This window comes from Acipenser ruthenus, chromosome 20, assembly GCF_902713425.1.
Source record: "Acipenser ruthenus chromosome 20, fAciRut3.2 maternal haplotype, whole genome shotgun sequence".
In the NCBI taxonomy this organism is placed as follows: Eukaryota; Metazoa; Chordata; class Actinopteri; order Acipenseriformes; family Acipenseridae; genus Acipenser; species Acipenser ruthenus.
This window is the reverse complement of record NC_081208.1, coordinates 22,478,580-22,498,527: the sequence shown is the minus strand read 5'-3', so window position 1 is coordinate 22,498,527 and position 19,948 is coordinate 22,478,580. Positions and strand designations below refer to the sequence as shown.

The 19,948-nt window shown below is 38.2% G+C and overlaps 1 protein-coding gene across 1 annotated transcript; it reads right to left on the bottom strand.

The window, feature by feature from the left end:
- Positions 1-10,903: 10,903 nt before the first annotated feature.
- Positions 10,904-18,879, bottom strand: LOC117425659 (gamma-aminobutyric acid receptor-associated protein-like 2). The gene is made up of 4 exons (XM_034042789.3): positions 18,686-18,879; positions 13,880-13,935; positions 13,354-13,526; positions 10,904-12,020 (listed from the first exon to the last, which is right to left on the bottom strand). Exons 1-4 carry the CDS (start codon positions 18,717-18,719, stop codon positions 11,930-11,932), a joined length of 354 nt encoding a protein of 117 aa, XP_033898680.1. The 5' UTR covers positions 18,720-18,879; the 3' UTR covers positions 10,904-11,929.
- Between the last annotated feature and the right edge of the window lie 1,069 nt (positions 18,880-19,948).

Sequence of the window (19,948 nt, the reverse complement as noted above, 5' to 3'; positions counted from 1 at the left end):
ATTTACATGGTTTATGATGAATGGAAAGATCATTAGAGTGTAGAGGAAGCCACAGGCAGCTTTTTGCTTGATTGTCTTTTGCCAGCTGTCCAAGTTGCTAGTGCCTGAGTACTGGTTTGAGCATGTTCTTGTTGGCATGGTCAGGGAGCAGTTATTCCTGTGAAGGGCGGAGTCCATGCCCATGCTTACAAGAACATGTGTAAATTACAGTTACAGTGCCTTGCGAAAGTATTCGGCCCCCTTGAACTTTGCGACCTTTTGCCACATTTCAGGCTTCAAACATAAAGATATGAAACTGTAATTTTTTGTGAAGAATCAACAACAAGTGGGACACAATCATGAAGTGGAACGAAATTTATTGGATATTTCAAACTTTTTTAACAAATAAAAAACTGAAAAATTGGGCGTGCAAAATTATTCAGCCCCTTTACTTTCAGTGCAGCAAACTCTCTCCAGAAGTTCAGTGAGGATCTCTGAATGATCCAATGTTGACCTAAATGACTAATGATGATAAATAGAATCCACCTGTGTGTAATCAAGTCTCCGTATAAATGCACCTGCACTGTGATAGTCTCAGAGGTCCGTTTAAAGCGCAGAGAGCATCATGAAGAACAAGGAACACACCAGGCAGGTCCGAGATACTGTTGTGGAGAAGTTTAAAGCCGGATTTGAATACAAAAAGATTTCCCAAGCTTTAAACATCCCAAGGAGCACTGTGCAAGCGATAATATTGAAATGGAAGGAGTATCAGACCACTGCAAATCTACCAAGACCTGGCCGTCCCTCTAAACTTTCAGCTCATACAAGGAGAAGACTGATCAGAGATGCAGCCAAGAGGCCCATGATCACTCTGGATGAACTGCAGAGATCTACAGCTGAGGTGGGAGACTCTGTCCATAGGACAACAATCAGTCGTATACTGCACAAATCTGGCCTTTATGGAAGAGTGGCAAGAAGAAAGCCATTTCTTAAAGATATCCATAAAAAGTGTCGTTTACAGTTTGCCACAAGCCACCTGGGAGACACACCAAACATGTGGAAGAAGGTGCTCTGGTCAGATGAAACCAAAATCGAACTTTTTGGCAACAATGCAAAACGTTATGTTTGGCGTAAAAGCAACACAGCTCATCACCCTGAACACACCATCCCCACTGTCAAACATGGTGGTGGCAGCATCATGGTTTGGGCCTGCTTTTCTTCAGCAGGGACAGGGAAGATGGTTAAAATTGATGGGAAGATGGATGGAGCCAAATACAGGACCATTCTGGAAGAAAACCTGATGGAGTCTGCAAAAGACCTGAGACTGGGACGGAGATTTGTCTTCCAACAAGACAATGATCCAAAACATAAAGCAAAATCTACAATGGAATGGTTCACAAATAAACATATCCAGGTGTTAGAATGGCCAAGTCAAAGTCCAGACCTGAATCCAATCGAGAATCTGTGGAAAGAACTGAAAACTGCTGTTCACAAATGCTCTCCATCCAACCTCACTGAGCTCGAGCTGTTTTGCAAGGAGGAATGGGCAAAAATTTCAGTCTCTCGATGTGCAAAACTGATAGAGACATACCCCAAGTGACTTACAGCTGTAATCGCAGCAAAAGGTGGCGCTACAAAGTATTAACTTAAGGGGGCTGAATAATTTTGCACGCCCAATTTTTCAGTTTTTTATTTGTTAAAAAAGTTTGAAATATCCAATAAATTTCGTTCCACTTCATGATTGTGTCCCACTTGTTGTTGATTCTTCACAAAAAATTACAGTTTCATATCTTTATGTTTGAAGCCTGAAATGTGGCAAAAGGTCGCAAAGTTCAAGGGGGCCGAATACTTTCGCAAGGCACTGTATGTGTGTCTTTGACAAAGTTCTGAGCTCAATCAGCTACTAGGAACTGGTCAGGCTTACAGTAGATGGGCCGAATGGCCTCCTTTCATTCATACATGTTCTATTCTTATATTAGAATGTAGTATTGTGATGATATTACACCCCCGGATACAGTATCTTTCAGGAAAGCATTCACAGAGGGTGAACAACACAGCAGGATTAATTCAGCTTCCCAATAAAGAGGGCTCTCGTTAGCTGTTATGTAGCTTTTCTTGTAAGGACACAGTTTAAATGTGTCCTCCTGTGTTGGTTAATGATACAACATAATACCTTGATCAAAATGAAATAAGCTCACAGTTTTGCTTGTGGTGGAACAGGAAAACAATCAACGTTTGTCTGGTGGCAGAGAGCAGAGCTGAATGCTGTTACTGGATTTCTTTTCAAGCATCACTCATTGCTTAATTAGAAGACAACAATACCATGACCCTATGAAATAATTTTTCAATTGGTTACATTTCTTTTTTTGTTTTTATAGCACTGAGAGTGTGGAGCTTCAGTAAGACGAGGGACGATTGAATTATTCATAGGTATGCAAAATCTATTATTTAATGCTACAATACAGTTTATCCATTCTAGTAGATTTATAAAAAATGAAAGGAATAGTTTCAGAGCCTTTAGTAGCATAAATTGAGCCCTGGCGTCTGCCATCCTGTGTCCTGTATAGCTCAGTAGTAACAGCCTGTTTTTACAACCAAGCAATGTGGGATCTCATTTTAATTAAGTTAAGATAGAGCTGTGAGTTTTATATTTGTAAACCATTGTAGTATACAGTATCTTCGTTTAATCATTAGCATAATCCTTATGTAAGGATGAAACAGTTTTAGCTTGGGATGTTTTGTTAGGTCTGTAGACATATTTGGTTCAATATGAAATACAATTTAAAATGAACTACAGTTGCACACCACTAGTTGTCATTCTCAGACCACCAAAACTCAACTGTTAGAAGTGATTGAGAAAGGACGGTTTTGCAGGGATAGTTAGCAATCCTGGTAAAAAAAAAAAAGATCTAAGCAGAAAGAGCAACAGATTGATAGTGATAGAGAATGACAGTGAACACACATCATAAGAAATTAAATATAAAGTAGAATGTTGCCAGTCCTTACCTTAAGTCTTATTGTGATAACAAGGTTTTTAAATAATCCAGCGATATTTGCTTTCTATTCATGACACCCTTTTATTTGTTCGATTGGGATTATCATTGAAAAGATTGAAATGGTTGATTAACACAATACCAGTAAGTCGCTGATTGTGATGTCGAATTGGCTTTGCAGTTGAATGGAAGGTGAGGTGTTTCAGGTGTGATTTTTTTAAAGCAGGTGACTGTGCCGATATTGAGAATAGAGCACGGATTAAAACTCAATATGGCTTGGTTGACAATGTCATGAATTGGGTTTATTTGTGATCTGGGATGCAGCAGGCAAAACATGAACTCTGGTTGACTGAAAAGTTCCCCGCAGTTGTTTAAACCGCATAAGCCAGTCTGAAATATCCTGCCCCAAGGATATCGATACATAAAACCTCTGCAAGTATCCCAGCAACTTTGGGGCTCAGCTAAAAATAAAAATCTCCTTTTCTTCTGCTGGTAAGATTGTAGTTAAGCAGCTGTATTCTATGATTCTCTCACTAAAGTTCCAAAGCAAATGGGGCCTGAAATCTGAGTTTAGGTAAAACATGTAGTGAATGGGTTACATATACTGAAGTATGTACATGTTTAAACTTGACACTGCTAATGGTACAGGGTTAAATGCTTTCGTTCATTTTATATCTTAACTACTGTTTAACAAAATATGTAAGGTGTTGTTTTTCTCTTATTGGCTGCAGTGACATAAACGGAGAGGGATCAGTTCCTGACACAGCAGAGAGGATAGTATCATGTAAAAAAAATGTTTTAAACAAAAACAAAGTACCTCTGAGGCTATTGTAATGAGAATATACACAGACAGCAAGATATACTGGTATATAGACCGACATACCGAACACGTGCTGGCAAATCAAGAACTTTGGGACCTTCACATAATCACGTAAAAGTGTTTACAGTTTGTTTTAAACCCCATTATATAGCTGTGCTTGACTCGGAATGAGATATATTGGAATTGCCTAGGTAAATAAATCAGACTTCAGAGTTTTACATACAGTATATCTAGAGAAGCGATTATTCTATGGTTCTAACGCTTGGTGCACTGTTAATAAACATTTTGCATGCATTTAGGGTGTGATATCTCTGAGTTTAAATAAAACATGTAGTGAGTGGGTTAAATAAACTGAACTGTGTATGTGTTTAAACCTGACAGCTCAATGAGAAATGGCCTGCCAGTCCTGCCACCCTCACACACTTGCTGTTGTTTTTTATGGGTACTGTAGTGACAAGCACTACAGCATATACACAATTATTTTCATATTATGTATTACAAATGCAAATTTAAGCCAGTGAATAGGACCAGTAAACAGATAAAAAGGCATTATCAGTTTGGCATTCTTACTCACAGACCAGTGTGTAACCTCTGATCTTCCCACAACACTGTGTCACTGTTTTATCCAGTTTTAGACTCCGAGGGACATGGGAAATTAAAAAGCCTGCAGGCTGAAGGAAATTGTATAAAAGTTTTATCAGATGCAAATCTGTGAAAAACTCTGTCTTTGTTTTCATGGCCTCATTTATTTATTTTTACATCCTCTTTGACGTGACACGGGACACCCAGATGTCTTCTCTTTTGTTGTTGTTTGAAAGTCGGGTCATTTGTCAACCCAGCGTGTTCTTTTTTTTAAACCCAGAATTTCTACTATATCATTATCGTTTCAGAAAAGCACAGGAATCAATAAAAAATGTAATTACATTTTTCAAAAGAACAAGCCAGCACCAAAGTAGAACAATAACTATAATATAACCCTGTCAGACACCATATCCCCCTCAGGGACAACACTTTTCTACTATACCCCTCAACTCCAATGCATATTAAATGGATATAGGATGCCAAACGTCTGTGTGTGGATGAATGTCAGTACCAGGTCTGTTTAAGTGTTACAAGTGTTGATATAACCCATACACAGATGCTCAACGTCCTATAACTCTGTTATATACTGCTTTGTATTAATACACAAGGTACAAATCCAGCTACATTGGCTTTCTAATCACTACCCACCTTTATTTAGACCATGTCAATTTCAGTGAAACCAGAGAAAAGGTTGAGAAGAGTTAAGTGGCAAGACAGTGCTAAAAGACAGTTGAATGGAATTTCGAGTGGTGCCTCAGGTATGATTTCTTTAAAGCAGGTGACGAGAAACGTGCTGATATGGAGAATACAGCACGGCAAAATCTTAAAATGGCCCGGCTAATGTCATAGGGTTTCTCAGTGATGTGTCATGAAACCTTCTGCCTTCTACCTGCGCTCTGATTGGCTGAAAGATCCTGAGTAGTCTATAATTGTATATTATACAACAAGTGTTGAGAGATCTTGATTATTCAGTTATCCTTAATGATGGAATAACTGCAGTACTCTATGAACAAACATACATAGAAATAGCTGGGTTTCCAGTAAGGAACCAGTAAAAGTGTGTTCCAATTCCCAATGTGTGTTCCAATTCTCAATTCACAGGACAGTGCATTAGCATCGACCTTGCAGAGCAGTGTACCTGAACTGTGTTTATTTTAGTTTTTCGGCTTGATGCCTGCCGCAGTGTGAATAATCAGGACTGTGTTCAGAAATTAACGTTTCTCCATGCCTAGCTGTTTGCACAGTCTCTGAGGCAGGCCCAAAAGAGACACAGAACTAGTGGTGAGCTCAGTCTGTCCAGTTCAGAACTTCCTGTTCCTTACTTACCATTTCACTGTTGATGCAATATAATATCAATATTTTAACAGTCGCCTGTCTCCTTGCTTTAAATGTTAGCCTTTTCACGGAATTCGGGAACGGGCATCTCTTTGCTCTTGTTTCCAGAATCAGGTGCAAAGAGTTCTTCCTCAGCAGTCAATTTCATATTCGTTCAGCTCCAGCTGCCACCTCAGCTCTCATCAAACTCTGCAACACCGACATCTGCAGTTCAACTAAATACAACATTCTCCAACCTTCTGCAATCTGCTCACCACTACATGGCTACAGCCTTAGCCCCAGCGACCAAATCATTGCACAGCACCGGGTGAAAATCATTTACTACTTTCTGCGCTCAAAACCAAATACATCCCATCCTGCTTCAATGAGCAATGGATTCTAGCCTCCATCGCCCATGTAAGGGATTCTCTTCACTTAGCCCCCACTACCAGTAAAGCCTACATCTCCAGAATTCAGTATTTCTACCGCCTCAACTCCGTCCCTTCCCCAGCACTCCTAACCATTGCCATCAGTCCGCTTGACACTCAAAGGGATCCTCAAGAGCTCCCCCATTCCCCTGCTGCTCCCTCCCGGCTCCTTTATATCAATACATATCCTTCACTCTTTAATCTCTACCCTCAGAAAGGCTGCTCCTGCCATTCAATGATCTGTCCATGGAAGTAGTATGTCTAACTGCTTTTTCAGATTCCTAGATGCTCAGAGTTTACCATCCCATCAGCTTCCACGTTCCCAGCGGCAAGATAGGTCTTCACATTCATCTACTCTTGTTTCCAGAGCAGGTCTTTCACCTTTTATACCCCTCATTCGTTTAGGATAGGAGCAGCAACCTCAGGAGCTGTAGCTAACATCAATCTCCGCCTAATCAAGAGTATGGGGCGCTGGACTTCGTCAGCAGTAGATACATACATTCGCCCATCTCCCACCGACATTGCCAGAGCCCATCAGAAAATTGTCAGCATGCCCAGAGTAGGGGCTACCTGACCACCGGGGCTACCAGAGGTTTTCCCCTTTTAGAATATATTTAGCATTTCTGGACGTGGCCCACTTTAATCTCTCAGTGCTCGAGTCCGAACTAACCCATCTATTCTTGTTCTTTACAGGTTCCCTGAAGGACGCTCCTCCGCTCCCAGCTTCGGAGGCCGCAGTCTCACCTCATTCGAGGGCAGCACCACATCGGTCAAGGAACCCTTTTACTGTTACTTCCTTTCAGGTTTCCTTTGAGACGGCTCTGTCGCAGCAGAGTTTTTTCTCATGTTTTCAGATCCTGGGGCCGCAGCCTTCAAGACCAAGCCCTCTCCTCCGCAGAGGACGGCTCTCTGGTGGGGGATCTCTTTTCTATCCAGACCGCAGTCTGTTCAGAAGTTCGGGTCACAGTCCACTTCTCTAAAGTTGGGTCGCTTCGCCCGTTACTGTCGCACTAACACCTCCTTTCTGCCTTCTCTGTACTACACTATGGTCCCCACAGGTGCCCTGTGAATTTCACATTATTCCATTCACACTTGAATTATGTAATGCTTCCCACAAACCCTTTATAACTGGTCTTGGTGACAGCAGTAATATAATATGTATTGTTTGTGAAGCATCTTGGTACTCAAAGGGTCTTATCAAAATGAGCATTGGCAGTGTTTTATAACCTGCTTCAACAGGTGGCCACTAGAGATAAAAAAACACATTTAATTTGATTCAGTGTACAGAAAGCTAAATTATATAAACACAAATTCAAACAGACAAACAATTTATGGTTGTGCGCTCAAAGCAAGGAGGAATTTGATTGCAGTGTAAAAAAGTAATTACTTAGCTGCTGGGGTTGAACCACTAGCTTTGAAATCTGTATTGAAAGTCTTTAGCCACTTCATTTAAATTCTGTCTGCCAGTTATGTATTTAACCCAGGCTTTATAGAATTGAAAGCGGAAGAATGATGCTGGGATGCCTGCCAAAAATAACATCACAGCGCTGCGAGTCCAGTGCGAATTGGCAGCACTACCACTGCTGCATCTGAGTCCCAAAGCTTGAGAATTACAATCTACTCAGGATCCCCTATTGCTGTTCTCCTATTATAGAAAGCACTTCGAATGATGTTGATTTTGATGTCGAGTTAAGTTTATATTCATTTGTATTTTAAAAGTAATCAGAAAGTTACTGAGCCTTTTTATGAATGCATCCAACAATTGTATGGTACAGGTGCGTAAGTGTCTAACAGTGGAGGCTGGATGTTTTTTTCTTAGTGGTCTGCTTCTGAAAACACTGATAGTTACACAGGGCATGCCTTGCCACTTTTATACACTTATTATGTAAACAGTCCCTGCAACTATACCGTCAAACCCAACTGCATAAATAAAAGCACCACACATTGCAGATACATACATTTTACAGTATTTCACAGTACTTCTGATAAAACTACTTACATAATGGCAACATCATAGCACTGACTCAATAGGCCACTTTTTTTCTGGTCTCACTTCCAGCAGGTAGCATCAGCTCATAGACTGGTCACATTAACACAGTAGTGTAAACATGTCGAATGATCCTGCTGGAAAGCATGTATACATTATTTTAAACATTGTTTTATTAGTCTTGCCCAGGGAGACGGCTCTGAAGACGTACTGGGACTTCAAGAGAGCTGCAGTGGATTACCAGCAGGCCTGGCAGTCACTGCGATGGTAGGTCTTTGAAGCCTGGATAAGAAGCCCAAGGGAGCTCCTGCAGTTTGAATGAAGCAGCACGGGTGACACCTAGTGACAATGCAGACTGGCTTGTATCTCGGATCCAATAGTGGACGTTGGATCAGGTAAACAAGCCATTGTGGGCCTTTCACCTCTGGGGGCGACAGTTACAGCTCAGGTCTCAAGTTGAATGAGTCTGGTGGCCTCAGCTACAACATCACTAACCACAATGGTACATGATTGGCTGTGTGGAGGTTCAGGTCAGGACTGACATACTCTCGTTCTCAGAGCCGTGAGGGAAAAATCTAATTTCCCCTTCCTCCAGGCAACATGTGACTAACCAGTGCCATTGATACTTGGAAATTGGAAAACAAAAAGGTGTAATCCAGTTATATTAATTAAAGCATTGCATCATTATAGTGGATATTGTACACAATTTGAAAATGATGCAGTTCATCCTAACTCTCCTCATATGTTGTTCACTCTAGAGTTTCAATAGAAAGGGGTCTGGTACCTCAGTCTTGGATAATAAAATGATTTTCCAGATAGTATGGAGCACCGGTAATATAATACTCCAGTAATTATACACTCTATATTGGACTGATAACTGCTTAAAAGAAGATATTGTGGAGTGGGATGTTACTGAAGCTGGATTGCTGACAGGAGAGAATCATCGTAGCACAGAACTCGCTTAGCATCAGACAAAGGGAACCCTGTTAGCACTATCTCTCCTGCCCTGCTTGTGATACTGGAAATGTGACCTTCAGAAATAAAGAAGTAAAAAGACTGTTACCATAAGAAAATACCATTTAAACTTGTCCATACCTGTATAAAAACAAAAATGAAACAGGTAGAGAATCTGGAATCAAGAACACATTGGGAAAACATACATTAATCACAAGTATTGATATTTTACATGCAGAATACAAAGGTAAATACTGTATACAGTACAAATACTGTTCTTCTCTTCGGATCTATAGCCTCTTAGAACTGAAAACCAAAAAATCACCCCAGATTGAATACAGTTAATTGCAAGCAGTGCTCTGTGCTGTTGGGATTAATTGCACATTAACTGCATTGTTGTCAAATTTTCTGTTTACTGGTGGGAATATTCATGTTTCTACCTCTAATAGAAACTTGCATATTCCTACCAAGAATATTATCATTTAGGTGTCAATACTATGCAAAAGTAAGTACCCTTGGCCTGCTTACAAAGTTAATCAAAATTGAATAAGCAGTCCCCAAGACATGTCCTGTATTAACTTAGTCATGAAGGTGTTATGTCTGTACTTGTACTGTGGAATGTCCTCATAGTATACAGTAAATTTCCTCATAAAGTGATGTGTGGTTAGCAAGATGCTTACACAATTTCTATGTTGAAGTGTGATTTATTTATCTTTAAATTTAGAGTGCCTTGTTATTTCTCCCCAATTTCAAATGTCCAATTATGTTCAGTAACCACAGCAATTCCCCACAGCAGCTCAGGAGAACTGAAGGTGTGCTCCGATCCCATCGCCAAGCCAACTGCCTCTTTACACTGAGGAACTCCGGGGCAAATGTCCTCCTGAGCTGTCTGCCTCTGGAGGACAAATGCTAGACCTGCAGATGTCCACTTGAGCTCACCTGGCACCAGACCAACAGGATTCTCTGTAATGCCATGAGCAGATTCTTTCCCTGCAGATTTTGCTTCCCAAACCGACAGGAGTACCAGATCCCTGTGGTGTTCCCAGCAAAGACCGGCAACTTCACACAACCAGGACGTTAACCTGCACTTCACTAACCAAATTAAGCACACCGATTTCAAGATGAATCACACGTGATTCATTGTGATTTGGAATGTGTCGCTTGCAACTGACTCCTGTAGGTAAGTTGTACTGACCATTTGCAAGCATTTGTCCTTCTAACTCATAACTCTCTTTTAGTTTAAGGAACATTCTATATTAAGTTAATGATCAATCAAGACTTAAACAAAACTATTAAATTGGTTACAGAAAGTGAGATTGAAACATTTTGACCAAAAGTTATGCCTTGTCATTACAGCACAGTTAGAAAAGAGCCCACAGTGACGTAACAATGAATGACTCAAAACACCGGAAGACTACTTGAAGCTCAAATCAGCCATTTGTCCATGTTTCAATGCCGTGATCTGGACTCAGTGTCTATTGCGATTGCTTTCCAAGCTTGGCTTAAATTGTCATTCGGAGTTTGGACACAGCAGGGTTTCACAGGGATACAAAAACGGGATGCCCGGTTTCATGAACTAGTCAAACAGGACAACAACATTAACCCGTTAGTGTTGACTGAACTTGCAAAAATCTAATTTCTACTTTTTTTTTAGCAGCACCATGATTAACAGCTCCGTTGGTTACTGTGTTATTATGCAATTAGTTAAGAGAAGAAAAGCATTTTAAAAGTTACTATTGCTTTGGTTAAAATGCATTGCAATGTATTTTTCAAATAGTCTGTTTAGACTGTTGTAAATTATATTTGAAGACATTTGCACTTTAAATCAGTGACACTAAAACAGCCATGATTGTGAAATATACTTTCTTTATTACAATATTTGGACAGAGGGCTGTACAAAAACTACATTTTCCAATGCAGATTTTCATGTGATGCAACAGCATTATTAACACGTATGTCATATGTATCAGAATGCAGCCACAATATGACAGCACTCTATTTCAAATCGGATGAACATTTTTATTCTTCAGAAGAGATCAGAAATGGAGATAATGAACGGAATGGACCTGCAACTCTAAAATACATAATATGTAATCCAATTATTAAGGTAGGAGCTACTGAATTTAAATTCACTAAAATTAACATATAATATATTGTAATCTAATTAAGGTACCATAATTGATTTGGCATAGCTAGTATGTACTGCAACATGCAAATAACATTTAATATGGTATAGCTCATCGCGACTCAAACTTTTTAAGCAGCAATGTATTGTTCAAGTATATTTAGTTCATTTAATAAGGGGGTTAATATATCACCCCTGGCAGAAAAGGGCAGCAGAATTAAGACTGTTAAGATACACCTCCATTTCTATTAATTAAAAATTGGTTGCAAAAGCTTTAAACATGAACATTAATTCTAGACCCTCCACAACTCACTTCCCTTCACTTTTTAATGACCTTCATACATTTTAAAACCAAATAAGCATTTCAGTAAAACAAGTTTTATTTTTTATTTTTTTTTTATTGGTTAGGTCATCCAGCTACCTTACCATTCGAAATATTTAAACTTATTTTAAATATATTTGCAAAAGAAATAACTCAAAAAAAAAAAAAACAGCAAGCAATTGCAATAAAATACAGCTAACAGAACAATTCATAGCCAGAACAGAAAAAAAAATTAAATATAATCTTACAATCTAATGATGTATACAGCTTAAATACAATAAGGGATAGGAACAAAGTTACAAATGCATCCATAATACCATTAATATAGTGCTCAGTACGCCAGTATATCTCTATAGTACAATCAAGCTTGTCAGCAAGAAAGTGCGAGAGAGGGTTAGCAGTGGTTACTAACCAAGCTTAAACATTTAAAAGCCAAATGTGTTCTCTCCGCTGTAAGCCACATACAGAAATCCATCTTCATCTTTCTCTTTTTCATACAGCTGTCCCATTGTCAAGCTAGAGGGAGAGAAAAAAAAAAGTTAAATAAAGAAAAGCATTCAAATTAACACACCACACAAATTCTACCCATGATGGATCTAGAATAGCATAATTTTTCAGTGATTCAATAATCTAGACAAGACATTTCAAATCTTATATGGCCCTAGTATTTAAATATAGTATGCTGAAACATCACCCCCCCCCCCCCCGCCCCGCCCCGCCCCGCCCCCCTTTATGGCATAATACAGAAGTAGGTGTAATAAAATGGCATTTTAGGTGTATGTACAATCGAAAATAACTTATCTCCAGGTCATTTCTGTGGTTTGATGAGGTTCATTATTATTGTACTTATCCTAGTCCAGTATTTGTAGAGTTTTCTTTTTTTTTTTTTTTAATTCTTCAGTACTTGTCTCTTATTGACCTACAGCTCCCACAATACATTGTGCTTTGGGTACTGTTTTGAGAATTTTTGATGGCATAAATGTTACAGCAAACAAGGAGCTTTTCATTCTTTGTGCCAAACATAGAGCTTAATATAACGGGATAGAGTTGCAGATCTGTAGAGGATCTGTAGAGGCAGATCAGTCTCAGCTTCTGTTAATTGAGAAATGCACATCAAGTGCATCTATCATCAGTAGACTACTTAGCAGTACTGCTTGGGAAATGTGACAGACAGCCTTTTAACAATGATCTGCCTGGTTCGTTTCTTTAAAAGAATTAAACGATTTACAAGTGGGTGCTGCCAGGTAGCTGCTCAGTTCTCATATTAGCATCTTGCGTGATTCCCAAATAACTATTTTCTTAATTTAACAGCGATTAAAGAATGCAAACCAAGGGTATACAAATCTAATTTAATTTAATTAGCTTACCTTTCATTCAGGAAATGCAGATATTTACAATGCAAAACACTGTGGATAAACTGCAGCATCCCAGTAACCTTTGCTGTAGGTCACGTGGTCGGATTGCAGCTAGACCACTGGAGTGAGTGTGAACTACAGCACATTAAGTATGAGAAAGTAGCAGCAATACTGTACTGTTGTCTTTGCAATAGCTGCATATTCCAAAAGTACCAAAATATAGTCAATTGTAGAAAATGGACATTGTCAGTACTAGAGATACAAAAATGTTTAGTAATCTTAATATTGCTCTGATATTAATATTTATGTTATTTGCAAACTTAATTCATTTTAAATTAGAGAAAATGGGTGACTGCAATGCAGATTGAAAAATCATATTTTGTTTTTTTTGAACATGACACAGGATTTTTTTCCTCCTTTTGATAACCACACTGCAGCTACAGAACAAAACCTGCTTTGGTATGAGATACACTGGAAGTTTGTGTCTTCCTTACCTGGACTGAGGAACAGTTTTGTCTACAAACAGGAAAATCGCTTTTTCTGAGGGCAGCTGGATGCGTTTTCTGATGATCCACATGAATTGAGCTACCGTGATGTCAGAGGGCACCAGGTACTTTCGCTTGTCAATATCAACGATCTGCGAGCCAGACACTTTCTCCACAATCACCTTAAACACACAATGGCAAAGAGCTTTACATGGCAGAAGAAATCCAAGCGACATGCATTGGGCTGTAGAGCAGATTTTGTGAGGAAGTGAGTTTTGGCTTGAACTGACATACACCCCCCACCACAGATGTTAATCTGTCATTCATAACACACTGTGCCTGTAAGTCTGCCATTGTTCCTTATCTTTCAGGAGCACAAGAAGTAGCAAATAAAAAGAAAAAAAGTTAACCAGAAAAGAAAATTTGACAATAATTGGAAACATTCATATCGACAGCACAGAGATGAAGTTTTAAAAAGGAGATCAAAGTGCACAAACCACAGGAATTCATGTTCCATTCCAGTACAGACACTCACCGGAACCCTGTCTGGGTATTTGGCTCTGATTTTTGCCGACTCGACACATCTGTGTTCTGTAAATTAAAAAAAATATATATATAAATTAATACAGTGTGTGTATGTATGTATGTGTGTGTGTTTTTTAATGTAGGCTATAACAGTATTACATGGCCCTATTCAGCAAAACTTTAAGGAATGTTCTCCAGAATTTGACACCTTCAATTAAAGTTACATTTTATTTTCCAAGCTTCCTCGCTTGGTGTCTACTCAAAACCAAGATTCACCTCTGTGTATTACAGGTACAAACACTTTGTATTTTGTAAGTACGGCTGGCGGACTTGCACTCCATGTCTTATAAATGTATGGTTAGATGTGTTTGGTGGCTACCTAATCAAGTCCAGTGTATTTCTCATCCACTCTTTGCTGTGTAAGAGAAAGTGCACTCTCAAGTTGATCAGAGGTAAGCACCAAACTCTTAGAAACAGATTAGAAGTCATTAAATCTAAATAAAAAAATAAATAAACGAAAACCTGATATTACGTTATTTAATCTGTTTATGTAGGTTATGTTGTGGATTAAATGTTTAGGAATTATTTATCGGTGACAGTCTACCTCATAAGCTTATGCATCTTGAAATAAATATCAGCTATAGCAGAGTTTGGATATGTCAGTGATAACCTCTTACTGTTTCAAGTACAGCTGCAGATAAAACATTTTGCTGACCTAGTGACATAGGGGCAAGCGGCTTTCAAGGGAGCAGAAACAAACTGGTTTGTCAATATACGTGCTTTCTGAAAAAAGTACACAGAGATAAATCTTCAGTGCACAGATGTGCTGAGTCGCTATGATGGATAAAGTAGCTTGTATGTGAATTATTTTAAATCATCTTTTTTTTTTTTTAAATACAGGAAGCACACCAGCTAGATAATAATATTTTAAGTGGCCTACTAGTCATTATGTAGACAGCCTTTCCACTTAGCACAAGCACCAGTTAAAAGCTATAGTGCTCACTCAGCATCAAGGGCCATTAAATGAAATGCAGCGGGTTACACTTTTATTCTTTACACACTGCTGTGTCAGTACTTGCCTTGTTCATTGAAATTTTAATTTTTGAAATCACGTTTACAGGTTTTGCCACATTCAAGAAGGAAAAATCAATAGGCTGTAAAGTCTCAAAACAGGTAAGCGATCAATGACAGTCCATGCTTAGAAATGCTTATTGTTTTTACTGTTAATGTTAACATGTAAAGGTAACTATCATGAAGTCATCTCTCTTTCATTTACAGTATCAGTACACCCTGGTGCTATATGAAAAAAAAAATGAATGCACAATTTGAAATACCGGTAAATGAAAAAGCACTTTGTTGAACAGAAATACTCTTTAAATGACTATTTGCAAAAAAAAAAAAAAAGGTTTATTATCAAAATGTGCACCAATGGTTAATTTGTAGTGTGTATGTGTGAAGAACAGTTATAGCCTCTGATAATACACTTTTCCCTATATGTGAAACGTGTCATCTGACACAGTACACAACAAAAATAACTATAAATTCCCCTAAAATTAAGTTGCATGCAAGAAACTCAAATATAAATAATGCATTACAGGCGTCTGCCAGTACAATGAAAAAGTACTGTAGGTCACCGTTACCTACATCAGTAGCACAGGTTTATCTGAAGTGGTTCCTTAGACATTCACCGTACGTGGTGTAACGTCTTGTAACTTTTTGAAATTTCATAACATTATAGCAAGTTCTGAACATAAAGCCTTCATTATAGACTCCTCTGGATCTTTCAGCCAATCAGAACGCACATTTCGCCTTCTGCATTCCACGACACATCAACTGTGCCACTTTCAGTTTTTACCGCACAATATTCTCCGTATCAGCACAATGGATGTCACTTATGTTAAAAGAAATCATACCTGAGGCGCCTCTCAGAATTCCATTCAACTGCAAAGTCCATTCAGAGTGGAGACACTTACCCCAGTCACATAACGGTACTCTCTTCATAAACTGTTCCCTCTTTTCAGTGAATTGACAATGGACTAAATACATATTAACAATACATAAATATAGAATAGATTAATAGGACTGCAAGCATCTGTGCACAGGTTATATGGACTTTGTTGTTTTCACCTGTGTCCATCACACACCTGTTTCTACTGCCTCCGATTAGGGATTGCTATGGATTCATCTTCCCTGCTGGTGTGAGCAGCAGCGTGTGCGGCAATTGTGTCAGGACATCGGGAAAGGACACTTGCTGTTCTGGGGTGTTTCTGTGTTGTTATTTTATTAGTTGAGTATTTTAAATATTTATAATTGTTCATTTGCTTTTATATGTCTGCTGTGTCTTTCCATCTGCCATTTCTCTCTGTATCTATCTTTTTTCTATTTTATTTTTCAATATAAAACTCATTTATATATTGTTATATTTTGTTTAATTTCTGTAAGGTCGCTTTGGATAAAAGTGTCTGCTAAATAATTAAATAATAATAAAAATACAAAAATATGGCACTTGCAGACGATAAACAGACTCGCTTCTACTCATGCTGATATTACCCCACATAAACAGATGTTTGCCATCCTACTACCCTATATTAGCACAACCAATCACAGGGCAGAACTGAAGCATACTAACTAGGTCACCAAAGTCTAATACTCTCAAGAACTTTTGCTAATAATAATAGGACTACACTATATCTAAAAAATATGCATACCAGTGCCTCCAATAAAACCTAGATTTTCCAGTCTTCTTAAGCTCATCAATAAATGTTACGCTCAATTAAGTGTCTCTGAGATCATAAACAAGGGGCCAACACATAAAATCTCTGCTCATCTCAAATTCATGGATCCCTATTTTTCTCTCTGGTGTCCCCAAGCTGCAGACCCCTATACTGTACAGTACATTTAAGTTTTAATCAGATTTACTTTATGTATTGCAAGTTACTGTACTACACCTATTACTGAAACCGGATGAGTTGCTCTTGAAGGGTCACTAAGAGGGATCATTTTTGCTAGTTCAGGAAACACAAAGATAGTAGGTGAAAAAACCCTTTGTGTGAATATAGCTGTTCATTTGGGTATCAGCAAAAAAATAATAACAGACTGTCAGAAAGCTGTTGTCCTGCCAGACTGCCAATGGGTGTGGGGGGTGGGTAACAGTTGTTTATAAAATGGTCATTAGAATGCTGCATGCTGATTGGCCAATTAGTGGTTCCAAGCTATGACATAATCCCCGGTATAGTAACAGTTGCGAACTACTTAGGTTCAACGGTAAATCACTAGACCCATGGCACCATTGTATCACTGCGCCTATTGAAATACCGGTAATAAAAAAAAAAAAAAAAAAACATACCAGTGCAGCGGAGGCATGTTATGAGTTCGGCAGCGGCAATAACGAAACAGGCAAAAAGTAACAAAAAAGCAGGACACAATATTTTACCAGTATAGCAGACATTTTGGGTAACAAATGTTTGTTCCACAATACAGTTCAGTAGTGGGAGTGTGCTTGTATATAGCTTGTGTTTCTACAGCTAAAACTATTGGGAAATAAACCCTTTTAAAAGTATGTTTTTGAAAGAATACAATGTTAGTGCAGCATAATGATTGCTGTCTGTTTACAGCATTCAAAAGTCATTTTTGCCTACAGTAAATGTCCTCAGTCTTTCTGACTGATGTCATGAGCATGTCTAACTTGAAGAACTTAAATAAAACTTAAAGCCTTGACTTGCTTGGTTCTCTATTCGAACTCTCTACTCATATAGTTTGTTTGCAGGCTCTAAAATCAAACTTGATCCACAATGCAATACCGTGATACTGAAAGAGTTTCTTCATATAATAAATAAAACACAATATTATAGATGATATATACGGGATTTGTACAACATCTTAGTTTAATATGTAGGTACAGTATTTAAGTGAGAGGCCTACGTGTTTTAAAAGGGCTGTGCTTGCCCAAATTTCGTTCAGGCCTGCAGAAGGCCAGGCTGAAAACATCCTGGCAACCTTGTCATTTGCCAAAACGGGAGTCAGGTTGAATGTAGAATATTATTAACAGCAATGAATAGCGACTTTTTGTCCCAAATCTAAAAAAAAAAAAGAGTGGGCACAGTTTGATTAACATTCTGTGCCAACTAACGAATCTTTAGACATCAGACAAAACGAGTTTGAAACCTCCCTTAATTGGCTGACCAATGATTGTAATATAAATTAAATACAATACTATATAAGCTAATAATATAATTAGAATGTCACTTATGCAGAACACGCAATGTCCCATGTTCTATATTTGTAACCTCAGATAACCCAATTAGTGGTATCATTAGAAATATATAATGTTTACTGGACTTCATAATACAGGTGACAAATTGTAAATAACACCACCTTTTAAAAAGCTGCCTATAATTCAATTGTCTATTATTTAATATTCCCTCAAAAAGCAGACGTGACAGTAATGCACAGTACATATATGGAAACCTGATGTCAACGAACATCTCTAAAAAGTAACTATGTATACAGGTATATAGAGTGAAATATGTATAGAACAAATAACAGATGATTAACAACAACAACACCTTCAAGATGCATTGAACAGAAGCATTGTATTATATAACAATAATCTACGTTATTGTTATATGATACAATTTCAAACATGTCCACCCCATACCCAGAATAAAAAACAAAAGTAAAAGTAAACAAAAATACAACCACAATCTACGCAGGCCACCCGAGCTAGTATATAGGCCTTGAGATGTCAAAAATACATCACTCTAGGAAACAAAACCAAATCGATAATAAATTACCTATACCCGCAAAAACTACTTACCAAGAGAATGGTCTTCTTTAAACATCCATTTCATTTTTGCAGACTCCTGTTTCTTTAAAAAAAAATACAATTCGAACTGTTATTTTGTTCCTTATAAACTAAAACAACAACAATGTAACAAACGCAAACAGCAGCTTCAGAGTCCAACCCAGGATATGATGTCACCTCCATGGGGTGAAACACTGGGTGCGTTCACGAGAGGCAGACTTTACTGCGCAGATTCTGCAAAGATTCTGAAAATTCATTGGCTACTTGCACCGATTCTGTGCAGATTCTGCGCAGAATGACGAAAGTCTGCGTGTCGTGAACGCACCCACTGTCTCTGTAGTAGGGGGAAGCGCAGACTGGCTGCTTTGAAGAAATTAAAGAAATTGAAGAAGAATTGAAGAAATTTTTGTTCATAATAGTGAAATTGAGAGCTTTATTCTGCCTAATGTATTGTAAAATGAAATTCAAATGATGAATAATGCTGGTATAAGATTTGGAACTAAATCCTTCTCTTTTGTGGAATAGTTCATTCCATAAGGTTATCTCTGGCTGGTTCTAAATGTAGACACCTTTAATAATAACAGAAGGATCATATGGATGTTTTTGTACACAAGCGGTTTCAATTTCTGTTTCACACTTTATTTATTTTTTAATCAGCCTTATCTTGAATAGGAAGAAATGTGTGCTGCAGGTGATTAAAACCACCACTGGTACTTTTTCAAACTTGTATTTCAAAAGTCTGACCTTATTGGTGTCTATTTTTTATGAATGTAGCATAACACCACTACATCCTGACCTATGGGTTTGTGTTTGGGCAACAAAGAAAGTGTAATAACCCCAACACTTTGGTTATCCAAACAGCCCTTGTTAACCTGTCTTGTTCTGTGCAGTGCTATTCTGCCCTGTTGTCATGGAAAATGCTAAACATATCTCCATCTCTGGTATTGACAATACTACGAGTGCAGTAATCTGTTATATATTTAAAGATAAAGGGGTTGAACTTGTAATAAATCTTATTTAAGGTTTTTTGATCAGGATATGTTAAATACCACATTTCACAGCTTACTGGCTAAATAATGGCAAATTTCACCTCATAACAGCATGGAGATAAGCCAGCTAACTCCCTGGCAGCTGTCTGGACTGATTCAGTATTTCAGTAATGTGCTGTGTCTGGCAGTAATGGCTACTGCTTGCTATGACAGCTTTTTAAAAGCTAGAGTGTTTGGTCCCTAGAAATGAATAGCACATGTTTCTACAGGATGTGGTCATTTTATT

Coding starts and splice junctions, on each gene's coding strand:
- LOC117425659 (XM_034042789.3), bottom strand. CDS start 18,719: ATGAAATGGATGTTTAAAGAAGACCATTCTCTTG. Junction 13,936..18,685: donor TAAAGAAGACCATTCTCTTG/GTAAGTAGTTTT, acceptor TTTAATTTACAG/AACACAGATGTGTCGAGTCG. Junction 13,527..13,879: donor AATACCCAGACAGGGTTCCG/GTGAGTGTCTGT, acceptor TGTGTGTTTAAG/GTGATTGTGGAGAAAGTGTC.